This window comes from Littorina saxatilis, linkage group LG10 (genome assembly GCF_037325665.1).
Source record: "Littorina saxatilis isolate snail1 linkage group LG10, US_GU_Lsax_2.0, whole genome shotgun sequence".
NCBI classification, from domain to species: Eukaryota; Metazoa; Mollusca; class Gastropoda; order Littorinimorpha; family Littorinidae; genus Littorina; species Littorina saxatilis.
Window position 1 is genome coordinate 1,932,355 of NC_090254.1, and position 16,188 is coordinate 1,948,542.

The following is a 16,188-nucleotide window of genomic DNA, read 5'->3' on the forward strand; positions in this document are numbered from 1 at the left end:
AGAACCCTGCGCAGACGACGCATTTTAGGCACGTGTAACGAAGATGGCGGTACTTTGAAAGAATCGTTCCAGGAGGGACTTTTTGAGAGAAAAAGGTCAGAAATGATAAGTAAAGATTATAACATGGTCACAGAGTCGTACTGTTATGGTTCATGATTATATTTCCTCGAATATTGTGTGAATTGATTGCCTGGCAAGTGTAACATTACACTAGTAACGCTGGATCGGAGATTTGTTGACAGGTCAAATGTCCGGAAGATGCCGGTAAAGCTGTGTTAAGGATTTTCTCTGTACTTAAGTTGCTGACAATGTTTACGTGAAATGGATTGGAGCTATTCTGTTGGTCACGATCAGTCAGTTTGCGCATTTATTGTCTGTATCCTTTTTTTACATAAATTTGTTATTCAAAACCATCCATCCAACTAAGCCCGCGCTTCCCACGCCCAGTTTGCGGCAACACAGTTTGTATCCCCCCCATTCCCGCATCTCTTCTGTGACGCAGCCCTCCGTGGATTGTGAACTGTCCGTAACAGTTGCAGTGGCCTATGAGGAAGACTGAGTGTTCAAATCCCAGCCAAGCTTGGTGGGATAAGGGTGGAGATTTTTCCGATCTATGTGCAAACCTGCTTTTGCCTTATCGTATTTTGTACACGCACAAGTTCAAATTTCACATGCATTATAACACAAACAGCCTCGAATACAAATAGACCCTACCGGTATTCCATGCTCTTGTAAGCTCTCGCAAACTTCTGAGCACAGCAAATAATGTGGTCCAGCTATCCCGCACAAGCTGCAAAAGCCGAGGTTTGATGTTCTTGCAACGTTCAAAACATAATAAAGAGCGTGTCTCACGGATATCTCGCGAGAGCTGCTCAGATACCTAAAAGGTCTATTGTAACGTAACAAGAGGATGTAAAAAATAAAAAGGCCACGAGGCCTAGTCATTCTCTCTCGTACCTATACCTATCTTTCTTTCCGTTTATGTGGTTTACGTTTATGTGGTTTGTGTTTTTTTAAAGGAAAGTTCAAGGGTAAGGAGGAATAAAAAATATGGTCGGTTTGGGAACTGGAAACACGTCCTGGATTTGGGGTGGGTTAGACCTGAGCGTTACTAAATTGTACACCACAGTTGTCTTGTTGTGCAGGGTACCGCCATGCGTCAAGTCCTACGGCCTAGCCAGGCCTCGGAGCTAGTTCCATTCCAAGCATGCTCTGTGCGACGATTAGACAGCTGTGAATTTGCTAATGCACATTCTGGCCTGTCTGAAGGTGAGCTGAACATGTCAGACTTTTGTTGTTTTGGAGAGTAGTCAAGGAGAAGTAGCTCGCAATGTGTTTTTTATTTTAAAGGTGGCTGGACAGAAGTTCTGCAAGTTCCGGGGTGGTACCGCAGGTGGAAAACCACATCCACTATGGTGGCTTACAATAACATAACAGTTTCATTTTACTTAGATTTTAAATTTAACGAGGCGTTTTACGATTTTCCTGGGGAGCATACTCAGTATTTTTCCAGAGAAAGTAAGATTTCCTCTTTAGATTATCTAGACTGAGTCGAACTCCTGGTGAGTTACTTCGCCAACTTTTAGTCCGGAGATCTGGTCCTTTCTGATGTTAGGGTGTGACTGCCATCTCACCGTGAACCTGCATGCTTGTTCTTTCTCAGATGGGACTCTTACCTGGGTGTACAAGGGGGCGGCACTGGAGGTGCTCAGCACGCACACCGGGCGCACAGTGGCCTCCCTTAACACGGAGAACTTGCTGCGGGACATGCAGGCGACAATAGTGTGCGTGTGTGAGTTCCGGTGCCATGGTCGCGCCCGGCTGGCGGTGGGTGTCAACGGGGCGGCGGAGCAAGGAACGCTGGTGTTGCTGGACGTGGCTAGCTCCGTCATCGTCAGGGCCGTGGAGATCCCACAACAGGTCAGTCGTCTGTAGATACTTTGCTTTTTTTTTTATTTCATTTACTTTATTATTCCATTGTTGGGAAATTGCAGTGGCTTCCTCCCCATGGAAAGCTAGCAGCAACAAGCGTGACTCTACCCAAGTGTGTGCATGTTGAGGTGTGGCAGAATGACCGAGGTCTTTAATGTGCCACTGTGATGACACTTTAATGTGCCACTGTCATGACACTGTGATGACACTTTAATGTGCCACTGTCATGACACTGTGATGGCACTTTCTTCTTCTTCTTCTGCGTTCGATGTTGGTGGCCGTGCTAGATCCTCAGACCAGTGGCTGCCAGGAAGTCCGCAGTCTTGACTATATTTTTACAACGGAAGAGGGAATGGACACAGTGATCGAGACTAATTTAATGTCTGTCCCAACATCCGACCACAGAGGTGTACGTATTACACTAAAACTCTCTAACGGCAAGAAAGGACCGGGTTATTACAAATGTAATAATCTACTCTTGAAAGATAAGCAATATGTGCACAAAATTAATAGTGTAATTGACACTTACCTTGATGAAAATAAGCAGGAGAACCCTGAACAAAAATGGGAATTATTAAAAATAAAAATAAACGAGGAAACGATCCGATTCAGTAAGCAACGTGCAGTTTTCAATAAAAATAAGCAGATTGACACGTACAACAAACTTGAATCTTGTGAATCCGATCTTGCTAGGGAACCTGATAACATCACTTTACTAAGAAAACGCGAAGAACTTAAAATTCACCTTGAAATTTATGAACAAGAGCGATTGAAGAGCGCACAAACGAGATCTCGAATTAAATGGATTGAGGAGGGGGAAAAGAACACCAAGTTTTTCCTCAATCTAGAAAAAGTACGGGCAAATGCAAAACTATTTCCGAATATTGAATTGGAGAATGGAGACAAGATACATGACCAATTTGAAATTTTAAAAACACAAAAAGAATACTATGCAAACCTCTATAGCCGTGAAATAAACATACCTGATTTGGTTGTATCTAACAGTGTTGACAACTTCCTTGGCGAGTGCGAACTTCCAAAATTAAGTGAAGACGAAATGCAACAATGTGAAGGTATAATTACCATTGAAGAAGCCTCCAATGCTCTTAGAATGATGAAAAACGGGTCTTCGCCCGGTCTGGACGGTCTGACTACTGAATTTGTTAAAATATTTTGGTGTAAACTGAAGGATGTAATTGTGCAATCCTTTAATTACTCTTTTGATCATGGTTCTTTGTCCTACACCCAAAGGGCAGCAGTATTAACCTTATTGCATAAAGGAAAAGATCTGCCAAAAAACAAACTTACAAACTGGCGACCCATCTCACTGACAAACACTGATTACAAAATTTTAGCCAAGTCTCTTGCAAATCGACTGAGCAAAGTAATAAATAAAGTGGTCAATGAGGACCAGGTCGGTTATATGAAAGGAAGGCATGTCTCATCCACTATAAGAACTATAGACGATGTGATTGAATATTGCAGAATTAATAGGAAACCTGGGATTTTATTAGCCTTGGATTTTCAAAAGGCATTCGACAGTATATCCAAAAAATATATGATTTGTGCATTTCGTAAATTTGGCTTTGGAAAAGATTTTATACAATGGGTAAATGTGTTGTTTAATGAAACCAGAAGTTGTATTGTGTACAATGGGTGGCTGTCGGAAAACTTTGATGTAAAATGTGGCATTAGACAAGGATGTCCGTTCTCACCGATGGCATTTATTATTGGTCTGGAATTTCTGGCTATACGATTTAGGCAGAGCAACGAAGTAAAAGGCCTTAATGTAACTTGTAGAAATATTTTAAAAATTCTATTATACGCCGATGATATCACTTTGTTTTTGAGAGACGCGGATGACGTTACAATGGTTTTACAGATTATAGACGTATTTTCGGAGGTGTCAGGCTTGTGCTTGAATAAGCTAAAGTCTGAAGCAATGGGAATTGGATCAAGTAAAAATATCAATTTTAATTTTGAGGTAAAATGTGTTCGGCAGATTAAAATATTAGGAGTAAACTTTAACAGCGAGAAAAATGCATCCGAAATTGAACTAAACTGGTCAAGTAAAATTGATAAAATTAAGCAAAGCATCTTCACTTGGGAAAAAAGGAACCTGGGCATTCCTGGAAAAATTTGCATTATCAAAACTTTTCTGCTCTCGCAGTTAGTTTATTTAATGCAATCTATTTGTATCCCTGACAAAGTGCTGCAGGAAATAAACACAATATTATATCGTTTTCTGTGGAGGAAAAAAGACTGTAATAAAAAAGCATTTGAAAAAGTAAAAAGAGTTGTTTTAAATAGCAGTACCGAAAAGGGTGGTATTGATATGATAGACGTCAAAACAATGCAAAACTCCTTCTTATGTCAATGGTTAAGCAAACTCTCATCTGGCAACCTTTCATGCAAATGGACATGGATCCCAAACAAATATTTTGAAGGGTTCGGTTGTGGCTTTGCCTGCTTTACTACAGCTATTCGACCGTCTAAGTTTAAGGGAATTGGAAGAATAAAATCGATATTTTGGACAGCTGTTGCTCGAACATGGTTAGAACATAATACAATTTCTCAGAACGATTGCGTGCAAGACAACTGCTTATGGAACAATCCAAGTATAATTTATCAAAATAACGTTCTGTATTATGAGAACTGGGCCCGGTCAGGCATTACGTATGTAGGAGACATGTTAGGTAATCACGGTATCAAGTCCTATCCCGCTATCCAAGCAAGTGTTTACGCTTCACCTGGCCTCTACTTGGAATATATTGTAGTTCGATCAGCAGTATCTGAATATATTAAGAAAAGCAACTATGATCCTAACCAACCTGTATTGAATAGACAAAACAATCTTCTTTTCAATAAAACGAGTATTAAAAGTGCCAGGCAATTCCGTGAATATATTGTTGAAGAAAAGTACACTACCCCGAGATCTATCAACTTCTGGCGTGATATGTTTGGCATTAATGTCGACCAGTCACATTGGAACCTGGCCAAAAATGTAACCCAAGAATCCAGATTAAGAGAGCTGCACTGGAAAATATTACACACGATTTATCCAACAAATGTTCTTCTGTATAAAATTGGAATACGAGATAGTGTGAGATGCCCCTTCTGTCCAACCGAAATAGATTACGTTGAACATTTTTTTGTTAATTGTAAGAAAATAAAAGTGCTATGGAGATACGTTGAACAAATTATTTATGAGAAATATAAAATAAGAATAGTCTTTGGAGTAGAACATATTTTGTGTGGTTATATTAATGGTGCTGACTCAATAAAATGCAAATATATAAATCACTTGATTTTGATAGGAAAGATGTGCATAAGCAAATATAGATACGGAACTCCCACTGATATTATAATAATGTTTGACAAAGAAAAACAAATACGAAACGTAGAATAGTGTATCATATATACTTCTTTTCTGGCTTCCCTCACCGCCCCCTCTTTCTTTCGTTTCGCTAAAAGGAGAACGGTACCGGGGTAAAGGCGGAACTTACATTGTTACACTAAACACCACTTGTATGAAAAGAGAACTGTTAATAAGAAAACTTTAGCACGCTTACAATTTGCTTTTCCTCTTACTTATTGTGATTGTTACTATGTTAACTCCATCATGACACCGCCACAAACAACACCTAAGTCAACCCAAACACAGACATATGTAAGACAATAACCAACATTAAAGATGCAAGATTTTGTCCATTGTAGAAAACCACATACAATTGATAAATATATAAAACGCCAATGAAGAAGGACGCTCAGCTGTAGAGAGAAAGAAAGAAAGAAGAGAAAAGGAAGAGGAAAAAAAAAAAAAGAAAAAGAAAAAAAAAAAAAAAAAAATTTAGGGTTTCATTCTTTTCATTTATTTTTCAGCTTGAAGCGGACTGCATGCAACTGAAGCACCAAAAAAAAAAAAAGAAAAAAAAAAAAAAAAAAAAAAAAAAAAAAAAGGAAATCCGCAGTCTTGCGCAGTTCGTCGGCAGGACCCCAGAGTTTGGCTCCAACACTGGTCTCTTCTTGCCAGAACTTCTGGCGTATTGTCTCTAGATGGGGGCAGTTCTGGAGAATGTGCTCCGGAGTTTGCTCTTCCGAGCCACATTCACAGTGTGCGTCATCCGCAAGGCCCAGTCTCTTGAGGTGTTTCTTCAGTCCACAGTGCCCTGTCCTTAGATGGAAAATGGTGGTTTGGCTTCTCCGGTCTAGTTTGTTGATGGGGTCTTCCTGTGGGTTGTAGTCTCCGTTTCTCTTTTTCCAGTTTTCTTTCTTCTTCCATTGTAGAAGAGTCTTGGCTTCTTTGTACGAGGTGATGGCACTTTGATGTGCCACTGTGATGACACTTTACTGTGCCACTGTCATGACACTGGGGGTCACTTTTTTTGCTTTTTGACAGAATTCTAAAAGAGATAGACTGCCAACATTCCAAAATAAAAAATTGTAAACAGTTTTCCCCTCTTGCTTTACCTTTTAGTTTTATGCTTAAATATTATCATGTCGTTTTGCGTGGTGATCAGGTGACTGCTGTAGAGCGAGTGCTGACATATGGCGGTCGCAACGTCCCCCAGTGGGCGCTGAGTCAACAGCTGCGACAGTTTCACGGCATCCTGGCTGTGGGGACCATGGGTGGATACCTCTACCTTGTCGGTGAGCTCTAGCCCTGTTTTGTCTCACCGTCACTCTACACACTCTCACGTTGATCAGTGGATGGCTGTTGATATGTGCCATTACAAAATGGCTTTGATGTGCATGTGAATGTTTGTTCATGACCAGTTTCTAGCTTTACATGCACTAACTTGTTTAGGGGGGTAGGGCAAGATGTATCAAAAAAAGGAAAGTAGAACACACACACACATATTTCTGAATAACGTCATTAATTTTTTTCTTTCTATTTTAATGTTCTGAAGAACGTCATTGTTTGTTTTTTTTCTATTTTAATTTTGAATGCTAAGTGTACACGGGTTGTTTGTTTTCTGGTGGGGGGGGGGGGGGGGGGTGGACTCAAACCGCCTGATATTTGTGCACTGTTGCTTTGTGCCTCCACAGTTTGTGACACTAGTGTGTGTGCATGGTTACAGACATGAGCCTAGACTCGCCCAGCAGAATTGATGTGGGACAGAAGGTGATGCCCTCGCCCCTGATGCTGGTGGACCCACGGGAGAGAGACCTGGACGCCTTGAGACAACACGCCGCTCTTACAAGACAACACCTCGCCGTGCTGCTGGGTGTGGATGGTCAGTACCATTGCTCTCCTTGTCATGATTGTTAAGTCAGCTGTGAGATCAGATGTTTTGGGACAACACGGCGCCCTCACATGCCAACATCTTGGTCAGGTTGAACGCTTACATTATGATTGCTGTATGTGTGCAATCAATTGTACCTGGCTGCTTGACCGTGATGTTCAGTTGTCATGGTTATCTTTTGAATTATGTGACTTTGGGGTGTGTGAGATCAGGGTTTTTTTTAATGTATAAAAGTGTTAAATGACATGAGAACTTTGACTTCAAGGGAGAGAGAGATAGACAAGTATTGAGGAGTATTACGTTTTGATAATTCATTAATGCTTTTGTTACATGTTTGGATCCTTGGAGACTGGAAGAAGGAATTGGGAGAACAGTAGCAGTGGGAAGCTGTACATGTATTTTGTTGAATTAGTATTTTGATGTTGTTGTAGAACAAACACACAGCAACGACTGCTTTCACTTCCGTCGCCCTGACCTGACTGTGGTACAGACTTTCAATGAAGGTAAGACGTAATGAGGGAGGAACTGTTAACAGTACACACAGATCTTTGCATGGATTTCTTCTATCCAGGCTTGTAAATGTTTTGTAGTGTTATCTGTCCTCGGCCACTGAGGGCCTGTGTTGTTTACCATCCAAAGTCAGTTTTAAAACAATGGAATCTCCGTTGAAACATACGTACTAGCAGTGGCAGCGCTTCTATCACTGTCGGCCATATTGCTCCTGCATGCAGTGCCACAATCATGATGTCACTAGCATCGGTGCTGCCTCTCGCAGAATTTGCAGGTGCGCGGAATCGGTTTTTATTTAATAAAAAATCAGCCACGCAAAATTTTACAAAACGGACTTCGGAACGATGACTATTGCACGTTTTAGGCGAATAAACATTTTGCACTTTAGTAGGCCTTTAATGCGGATAATGTACAAGAAAATAGAGCATTGTGCTTGAGTTGTTAATGCGAAAGAATTTGTATGAGTGCGCCTTGAGTCGCCTTGTGGTGAGATATGTGCGCGTTATAAATTCTCGTATTATTATTATTTTTATTGTCAAGAGAAATGTGCTGACGACCTGCTACCTGGTTTGCTTTCAGACGAGATCCAGGTGAGCTGCCTCAAGTACATCCCCCAGTCCGGCACCCTGGCCATCGGATACAGCTTTGGGGGATTCCACCTCTGGAAGCTTTTCAACCCCGTGCTAGAGTGAGCTCCGTTTTGTGCTGCTGTCACAAATGTTGATTGTTTGCAAGAAAAGTTGAGTTAGTGTTAGGAGTATAAGAGGCAGGTAGATTTTGTGCGTGCAAGGTGAGATGGTTTGCTTTCTGTTTTGCTGGCTTGGTCAGGCTAGTGTCCACATGGAACACTTGCTGGCTTGGTCAGGCTAGTGTCCACATGGAACACTTGCTGGCTTGGTCAGGCTAGTGTCCACATGGAACACTTGCTGCTTGGTCAGGCTAGTGTCCACATGGAACACTTGCTGGCTTGGTCAGGCTAGTGTCCACATGGAACACTTGCTGGCTTGGTCAGGCTAGTGTCCACATGGAACACTTGCTGACACTCAATCTGCACTAGTCTTGTGCAGACATATCCTTTAGACACAAACACACACATAAGTTCTTTTTTTACAATTCTATTAACAAGATGTCACTTCAAAATGTTAACTTGCCCAGTCAAGCAGCTTTTCAGCGTCTTGACTCGCTCAACTACCCAGTGTAGTATTTTTAGGCTGAGAGGAATGTCGTACCCTTGTAATATTATGTGTGTGTTGTTATTTCCAATAGTTGGGCTTTAAAGTAACTGACAGTGTGATGTAATGTTCACAGGTTCACGAGTTCCGTAGAGCCAGAGGACCTGCCCGTGGCATTCTTTGTGTACCAGGAGCCGGAGAACGACCCCAGGAACTTTGCCTATATCTGGGTCTGCAGCGACGACCATCTCAGCGAGCAAAAGTAAGCCACCAAGCTTTGTGCTGATTACAGTGTCTGTCTGCACGAGTTCCAACATTTTAAATGTAAATCTGGCAGTATACCAGTCTAATAATTAAAGGCAAAGTGTGGCAGTAAAAAAGCAGAAAAAACCTGTTCTCATAAATACTGACGCATAGGACAAATCATGATCTTTTTGTTGGCTTGAGCATCATATTTTTTTTGTATTTAATAATAAGACAGTAATGATAAACGCAGTAATGTACTGACTAGTTAATCTGCAAGCATAGTGCTTTATAACATGTGACTACATCACACCGCAAAGTGATGTCTGTTTTTTATTTGTCGCAGACAGGAGTCGCTGTGCTCTGTCACTCTCTACCAGCTGTCGTACTCACGAAGAACGTTCTATGCCAACTACGGCAGCTTCTATGAGGTGGGTATTCACGTGTTGATGTAGGTACAAGGCACTGTCCACTGATTTGAGTTACAGCCTGCAAGTTTCAGTGAACAATTGGCTGATAACTTAGCATTTTGTCTGCACGAAAGTGACATGTCTGGAATATGTGGAGTATTTGAACTGTGGTTTGTGGAAAGTTTTTATTGAAATACCACAGAATTTGTTATGAGTGCTGAGCAAAATAAATAAGTGCAGAACACATTTGAACACTTACGAAAAAGAGACGGGCGCAGTGGCGTGGTGGTAAGACGTTGCCCTCCTAATCGGGAGGTCGTGAGTTCGAATCCCGGTCGCTGCCGCCTGGTGGGTTAAGAGTGGAGATTTTTTCGATCTCCCAGGTCAACTTATGTGCAGACCTCCTAGTGACTTAACCCCCTTCGTGTGTACACGCAAGCACAAGATCAAGTGCGCACGGAAAAGAACCTGTAATCCATGTCAGAGTTACAGAAACACCAAAATACCCAGCATGCCTCCCCCGAAATCGGCGTATGCTGCGTGAATGGCGGGGTAAAAACGGTCATACACGTAAAAATCCACTCGTGCTAAAAACATGAGTGAACGTGGGAGTCTAAGCCCATGAACGAAGAAGAAGAAGACTTGCGAAAAAGAAAGGATCCCATATAATTTAATCACACTGACTTTTGGCTGAAATAAAACTTTTTTCTTAGCTCCAAGGGTTTAATCATAGAGCAGATCTTGAGAATCAGGCCTGGAATGCGTTGACTATTTTGTACCCAAACTCTATGGGAGCAGACAAGACCTGGAAGCCACGGCGTCATTCGTCTCGCAGACTAAACTGATGGTGTGACGGCGAACGCAAGAAGAAGAAGAAGACTATTTTGTGACGGTGAACGCAAGAAGAAGAAGAAGACTATTTTGTACTAAGTGTTGTTTTTAGATTATTTGACGTATCCATGTTCCCATGCGTGATGATTGTGAAATGAAAGCTGTGTTGATGTGTGCGTGTGTTGTGCAGGAGGTGAACTCTGTGGTACAGCGACTGCACCACAACCTGACCATGGATCCCTACAACAGCCGCCACACCTCCACCTGGTCCTCACAGCTCCTCTCCGCCATCACCATCGCAGACCCCAACTACCACCCGCCCGCCAACCTCACCGTCAATGACTCCTTCGAGGAAAGTAAGTCAACAGGTTTGCTTTGGTAGAGTGCAAACTTCTTGTATGATATCAGTTCACTGTTGTTACCAAACCTCTGACTTTGGTCATTGACGCATACTTCTTTGATCTGATGCATTAGTCTGACCCCTGGCCAGTCAACTGCCCGATAAAGTTTGGACATAAAGGATTTCTATTGACCATCAGTTTTCCTACTACACGGACGAAGCCAGGGCATTCGGATCTACGCATATTTTCAACCCAGGTGCAACAGACCTGTTGCCCTCCGAGGCTGGGAACAACACTGGTAGTGAAGTCTGAGTGCTGATGTCTAAAGCTGACCTTAACTTGGACAAGTCAACCTCGTGATTACAGACCTGTTTACCCTTACGATTTTGGCGTAATTTATTACGATTTTCTGAAAAAAAATACGCCATTCCGCTATCCGTGTCAAGACTACGATTTTCATAAATAAAAAAAAAAGTAAAAAAAAATAAAAAAAATTTTTATTTTTTTTTTATCTATTCCATGTTTGGCATTGTTTTTTTCAATGGCAAAATGGGGTGAAAAAGCACAGGACTGACCAGAGATCATGTCTGTCTGATGAGACGCTGGAGAGCCTTATTCTAGTGGTGAAGTCTCGCCCTCACTCATTCCGCAAGCGCAAGTACAGTAGAGAAGCGCTTGACACACTGAAAAAGGCCTACTACGAGCAAAAGAAAAAGAATCAGTGATGCATGTGCTTTTGATGTGATCTTCTTTGAAATTATGATGACTACAAAAACTGACTGATGTGTGAATGATGGATATATGTGCATGATTGCGTTTCGCAGACACAGTTGTCATGTGCGTTGTAATTGGCGACGAATGCTGGATGATTACTATTTTTGTGCCAGGATTACTATTTTTGGGGCTGAGCATTACTCCAAAACACTTATGGGGGTAAACAGGTCTGCGTGAAGATCCCTTTGGCAACTTGTGGCCCTTGATTGCACTCACAGCAGTAGTTAAAGGGAAGTAACTTTAGCCTTCAAGTGAAGAGAAGTTGTTCACCGAAGTGTTTCGAGAAACTACAAATTGCAATGCAAGGATATCTGGCTCAATTAAAGACGGCCTTTTCTGTCAGAAGGCCTTTGTTCCGAGAGCCATTGCAATATTGTGTGTGCTGCTCTGCCTAGAAATCGGTATTTGATCAACCTCCGCTTGAGTTTTACAGTGATGTCAGAGTGTTACGCAAAGTGACGAGTGTAACCTCTTTCAAGGTCAACATGACAATAGTACATTTGCTTGGATTTGACTTTGCTCATCGTACTGACATTGACTCTCCCTTCGTAATTAATCTTGACAGTAAGTTCAAACTGTGTTTGACAGTGCTATTGTTGGTGTGTACTAGGGTTTCCCACTGTAATCATTTCCAATATAACATTTTCTAGCGTGTGTTTGTGTGTTGACCAGGCTGCCTAGGACCAGACCTCAGCCTGTGTGCCTTCGTGTGGGAGGCGCAGGACTCACGGCCAGGGGGGACAACCCAGGTCTTCTATTCCATCTTTGACATGAACCGCTGGTACCACGCTCAGATGCCCTCCAGAATCAAGTGAGTTGTGGTCCTTTGATTTCTTCACCCACATTGTCAACCTGTGTTTTTTCCGTAAGCGAGTCAGTGTCATTCTTTGATATTGATCAGAACTCTTCTTTCACTGGTTTCTTTTCATATTATTTTTTTGGCATGTTTGTTCCATTGAAATCAGGACAGAAGACTTTCACAGGAGCATAAATTTGAAACTGTCAAATCTTGGGGTTTGATTATTTGGGTGACAAAAAATAACCATGGCTATAAAAATAGTGTAAAAGTTGTCATGTGTTGTTACAGGTGTGTGAATGTGGGGGGCCAGGAGGTGTGTCCCTACTTTGCTGTCTATCACATGGATGAAGCTGTGTTGAGGGAGGGCTGCGGCAGTCTGCTGGTCAGTATGTGTTGCATGATTTACCTCACAAACATCACTACATTCACAGCTTGCAAAGCAAAACATTTGAATCTGTTACAGGGCGGGGATGTAGCTCAGTCGGTAGCGCGCTGGATTTGTATCCAGTTGGCCGCTGTCAGCGTGAGTTCGTCCGCACGTTCGGCGAGAGATTTATTTCTCAGAGTCAACTTTGTGTGCAGACTCTCCTCGGTGTCCGAACACCCCCGTGTGTACACGCAAGCACAAGACCAAGTGCGCACGAAAAAGATCCTGTAATCCATGTCAGAGTTCGGTGGGTTATAGAAACACGAACATACCCAGCATGCTTCCTCCGAAAACGGCGTATGGCTGCCTAAATGGCGGGGTAAAAAACGGTCATACACGTAAAATTCCACTCGTGCAAAAAACACGAGTGTACGTGGGAGTTTCAGCCCACGAACGCAGAAGAAGAAGAAGAAGAATCTGTTATAGTAATAATCCATTTGATGTGTGCAGTGTTGTTCCCAGACTCTAAGTACAATAGGTCAGTGTGTAGGTATTAACACCCTGGCTATAAAAACATTGTTCTTTCACAAGACCTCCCTCGTACATTTCTAAACTACTGGATGGTTGTCCGGCCATGGGTCAGAACAAGGCGTTAGATGAGAAGAGTATGTCAGTGACAGAAGAGGGAGGCCTGGGAACAACACTGCATGCAATGTCATTTCTTGTGCTCTCATTGGTTAACTTTAGGTCTTCATAATGTGTTTGTTGTAAATGTACTGTAGCATTATGTGTGTGTTGTAAATGTACTGTAGCATTATGTGTGTGTTGTAAATGTACTGTAGCATTATGTGTGTGTTGTAAATGTACTGTAGCATTATGTGTGTGTTGTAAATGTACTGTAGCATTATGTGTGTGTTGTAAATGTACTGTAGCATTATGTGTGTGTTGTAAATGTACTGTAGCATTATGTGTGTGTTGTAAATGTACTGTAGCATTATGTGTGTGTTGTAAATGTACTGTAGCATTATGTGTGTGTGAAGAAGGCGAGGAGAGTGATAAACTTGACGGTGTGTTTCAGGACGTGCAACTGAAGCCTGGCTCACTGCTCCGTTTCCTCAACAACTCGCCCATGCCCCCCGAGCAACACTTCTACCCATCATCCCTCACCTTCGGTCAGTGCTCTGGGGACACGCCCTTTTGCCACATGTTTGCCGCTCTTACGCTGATTTCAAATGGGTGATGGGGGCATACAAATACTTTTGTAGGAGCCTGTTGGTCATAGACAAATTTGCGACCAATTCACTAGCTGTCATGTTGTCATTTTGATAGCTAACTGGTAAATCCTGGCAGGTTTGTAACAGCTTTCAGCACAGGTAGGGAGGAATGTCAGGAAGATTTCATCACTTCTGCCTGTTTGTTACAGAAACAACTTGTGTCCTGACGAATGGCATCATTTCTGCATCCATACTTGGTGTTCAGAGACAGGTGAGTGGCTTGTATTTTTAGAACCACAATGTGACACTTCATTGAGTGTAAGAATCACTAAGGCCAAAAAAAAAATTATTTCTGGTCACCCGACCGACCCTAAATTTTGGCGCCGACCCTAAACTTTTTTTTTCCAAACTCAATAATTTTTTTTTTTTTTTTGGTGCTAAAGGACAGGGTGAGAAAATGAACAACAAAAACGTGTGAAAACGAAAGTCCGCTGACGATTTCAGTCTTTGTCACAGATTTGTAAATGTGTTGAGTGTCTTGTCTCTATGTATAGTGAATCCAGTCTCTTTGCGCGATTTTTAAAGTTAGTTTTATTGGTCTACATTTAGGGGTAACAAAAAAAAAATAACAAAAAAAAATCCCTACCTACCTACCCTATTTTTTTTAGCCATGTTACCAGAAACAGACAATTTTTGTTTTGTGCCTAATGTCTTACGAAGGGACGCATATATGCACTCCCACATCACATGAAAATGTACACTCATGCACTCACCCCATCACTTACAGCGTGGAAGCCAAGTCTGTCGTTCCAGCTGAGAGAAAACGCACAAGAGACATGTTGGTGTTTAGATGTGTGTGTACAAAGGTGATAAGAGAAAGTGTGTGTCTGTCTGTGCTGACAGGTGCTGGCGTCAGTGGAGTCGAGCGGCCCTCTGTGTCTGCTGAAACCCTTCGACCTGTACCACCGCTGTATTCAGGCCGGTCTGCTGGCACGCACTGTCGATACCTCATCCACATCCACCGCTGAGGTAGCTTTCGGGGCTGGGTGTGAAACTGGCAACTTGACCTGTCCTGTACACTGTAAACCTTCATAACTACACATGTCTACTGGAGGCATTTGAACAAAGCAACTGATTGGGTATACAGACCTGGGAACCCATACCATTTTGCCGTATTTTGTATGCATGATTGTCTAGAATACGATCAGTACGGTCAGTGTAAGAAAAAATAAGACGAGAAAAAAGTCATAGACTACTTTTCTTCACAAGCGCATCCCGAAGCTGATCCAGTATTTTGACACGTGATTACAGTTTTTGTCAGTAAACATTAAAAGAAGGATGCGTATTGGTAGACTTAAGTTAATGCTGCGACGGACGCGTGTGAAGCATGTTTGAATCCTCAAAAGATGTGTGGGGTACACTGTACGCCGTACACTCATTTTTCTGAAAATCCACCAAGTTTGTTGGAGAATACTCCAAGTGCAAAACAGGGGTTCCCAGGTCTGGCTATAAGATAACACATGGGAGAGCATTGTTCACGTGCTCTCAGTTCTATCATATTCATCAAATGTTTCTCTGTAGTTGTTTCCAAATCCTCCACAACGCAAAAGTTGGTTGTGTTTTGGTGCCAATTTGGAAAGTAACGTTCACATGCTGTGAGTTCTATCATGTTCATGGAACAATACACTGTAGTTCTTTCCAAAACCTCTATGCTAAAGTCATTTTGTATTTTGATTCCAATTTGTCCAGTGCTTGGAAAACGGACCATTGTTGTAGGGTTTCGAGATTGTGTACTGATGTAGCATCATGCTGATGATGTGAGATGTAATAACATTCGTTGCATGTGAAGAATGGCTTGTTACAGGAGCAGCAGCGAATGTCTCTACTGACCCTGGCGCTGGAGCAAGGCAAGATCCGCTTCATTGCCGCCTGTGTGCGCAGCTGGGCTGATGGAGGTACGCCACACTCTGCCTTTCAGACCTGGCTATCTTCCTGCCCTTTTTAGTTTACTAGTAGCAAATTTTTCTTGGAGGCTGGACTTTCATCAGCTGATTTGACTTTTGAGGAATGTCATGACAGTTTACTGTAACTGATAAATATCTCCTGTGGTGCTTATTGTTACAGATTAGTGTTACTGATTAAAGTTACAGATTATTGTTACAGATTAGTTTTACTGATTAGTGTTACTGATTAGTGTTACTGATTAGTGTTACTGATTAGTGTTACTGATTATTGCAATAAGAAAGGGAAGTGTCCCAATCAGGACAGTGCAGTTCTTTGCATTCTTGAAGTTGACGATTAGAGCTAATGGTTTGAAGGGGTTGGGTGTTTAAATTGTGATTAAGTGCA

General features: G+C 42.1%; 1 protein-coding gene across 1 annotated transcript in view; it reads left to right on the forward strand.

The window, feature by feature from the left end:
* LOC138977933 (protein ELYS-like) overlaps positions 1-16,188 on the forward strand; it is a 44,817-nt gene continuing 28,629 nt past the window's right edge. Inside the window, exons 1-16 of the mRNA XM_070350543.1 lie at positions 1-95; positions 1,146-1,269; positions 1,664-1,920; positions 6,453-6,582; positions 7,014-7,169; positions 7,610-7,681; positions 8,268-8,376; positions 8,997-9,122; positions 9,450-9,534; positions 10,535-10,700; positions 12,132-12,270; positions 12,547-12,640; positions 13,704-13,797; positions 14,049-14,110; positions 14,743-14,868; positions 15,704-15,794. Of these exons, the coding sequence (XP_070206644.1) occupies positions 1,155-1,269; positions 1,664-1,920; positions 6,453-6,582; positions 7,014-7,169; positions 7,610-7,681; positions 8,268-8,376; positions 8,997-9,122; positions 9,450-9,534; positions 10,535-10,700; positions 12,132-12,270; positions 12,547-12,640; positions 13,704-13,797; positions 14,049-14,110; positions 14,743-14,868; positions 15,704-15,794 (1,822 nt within the window). The 5' untranslated portion in view covers positions 1-95; positions 1,146-1,154. The remainder of the gene's footprint in view (positions 96-1,145; positions 1,270-1,663; positions 1,921-6,452; positions 6,583-7,013; positions 7,170-7,609; positions 7,682-8,267; positions 8,377-8,996; positions 9,123-9,449; positions 9,535-10,534; positions 10,701-12,131; positions 12,271-12,546; positions 12,641-13,703; positions 13,798-14,048; positions 14,111-14,742; positions 14,869-15,703; positions 15,795-16,188) is intronic.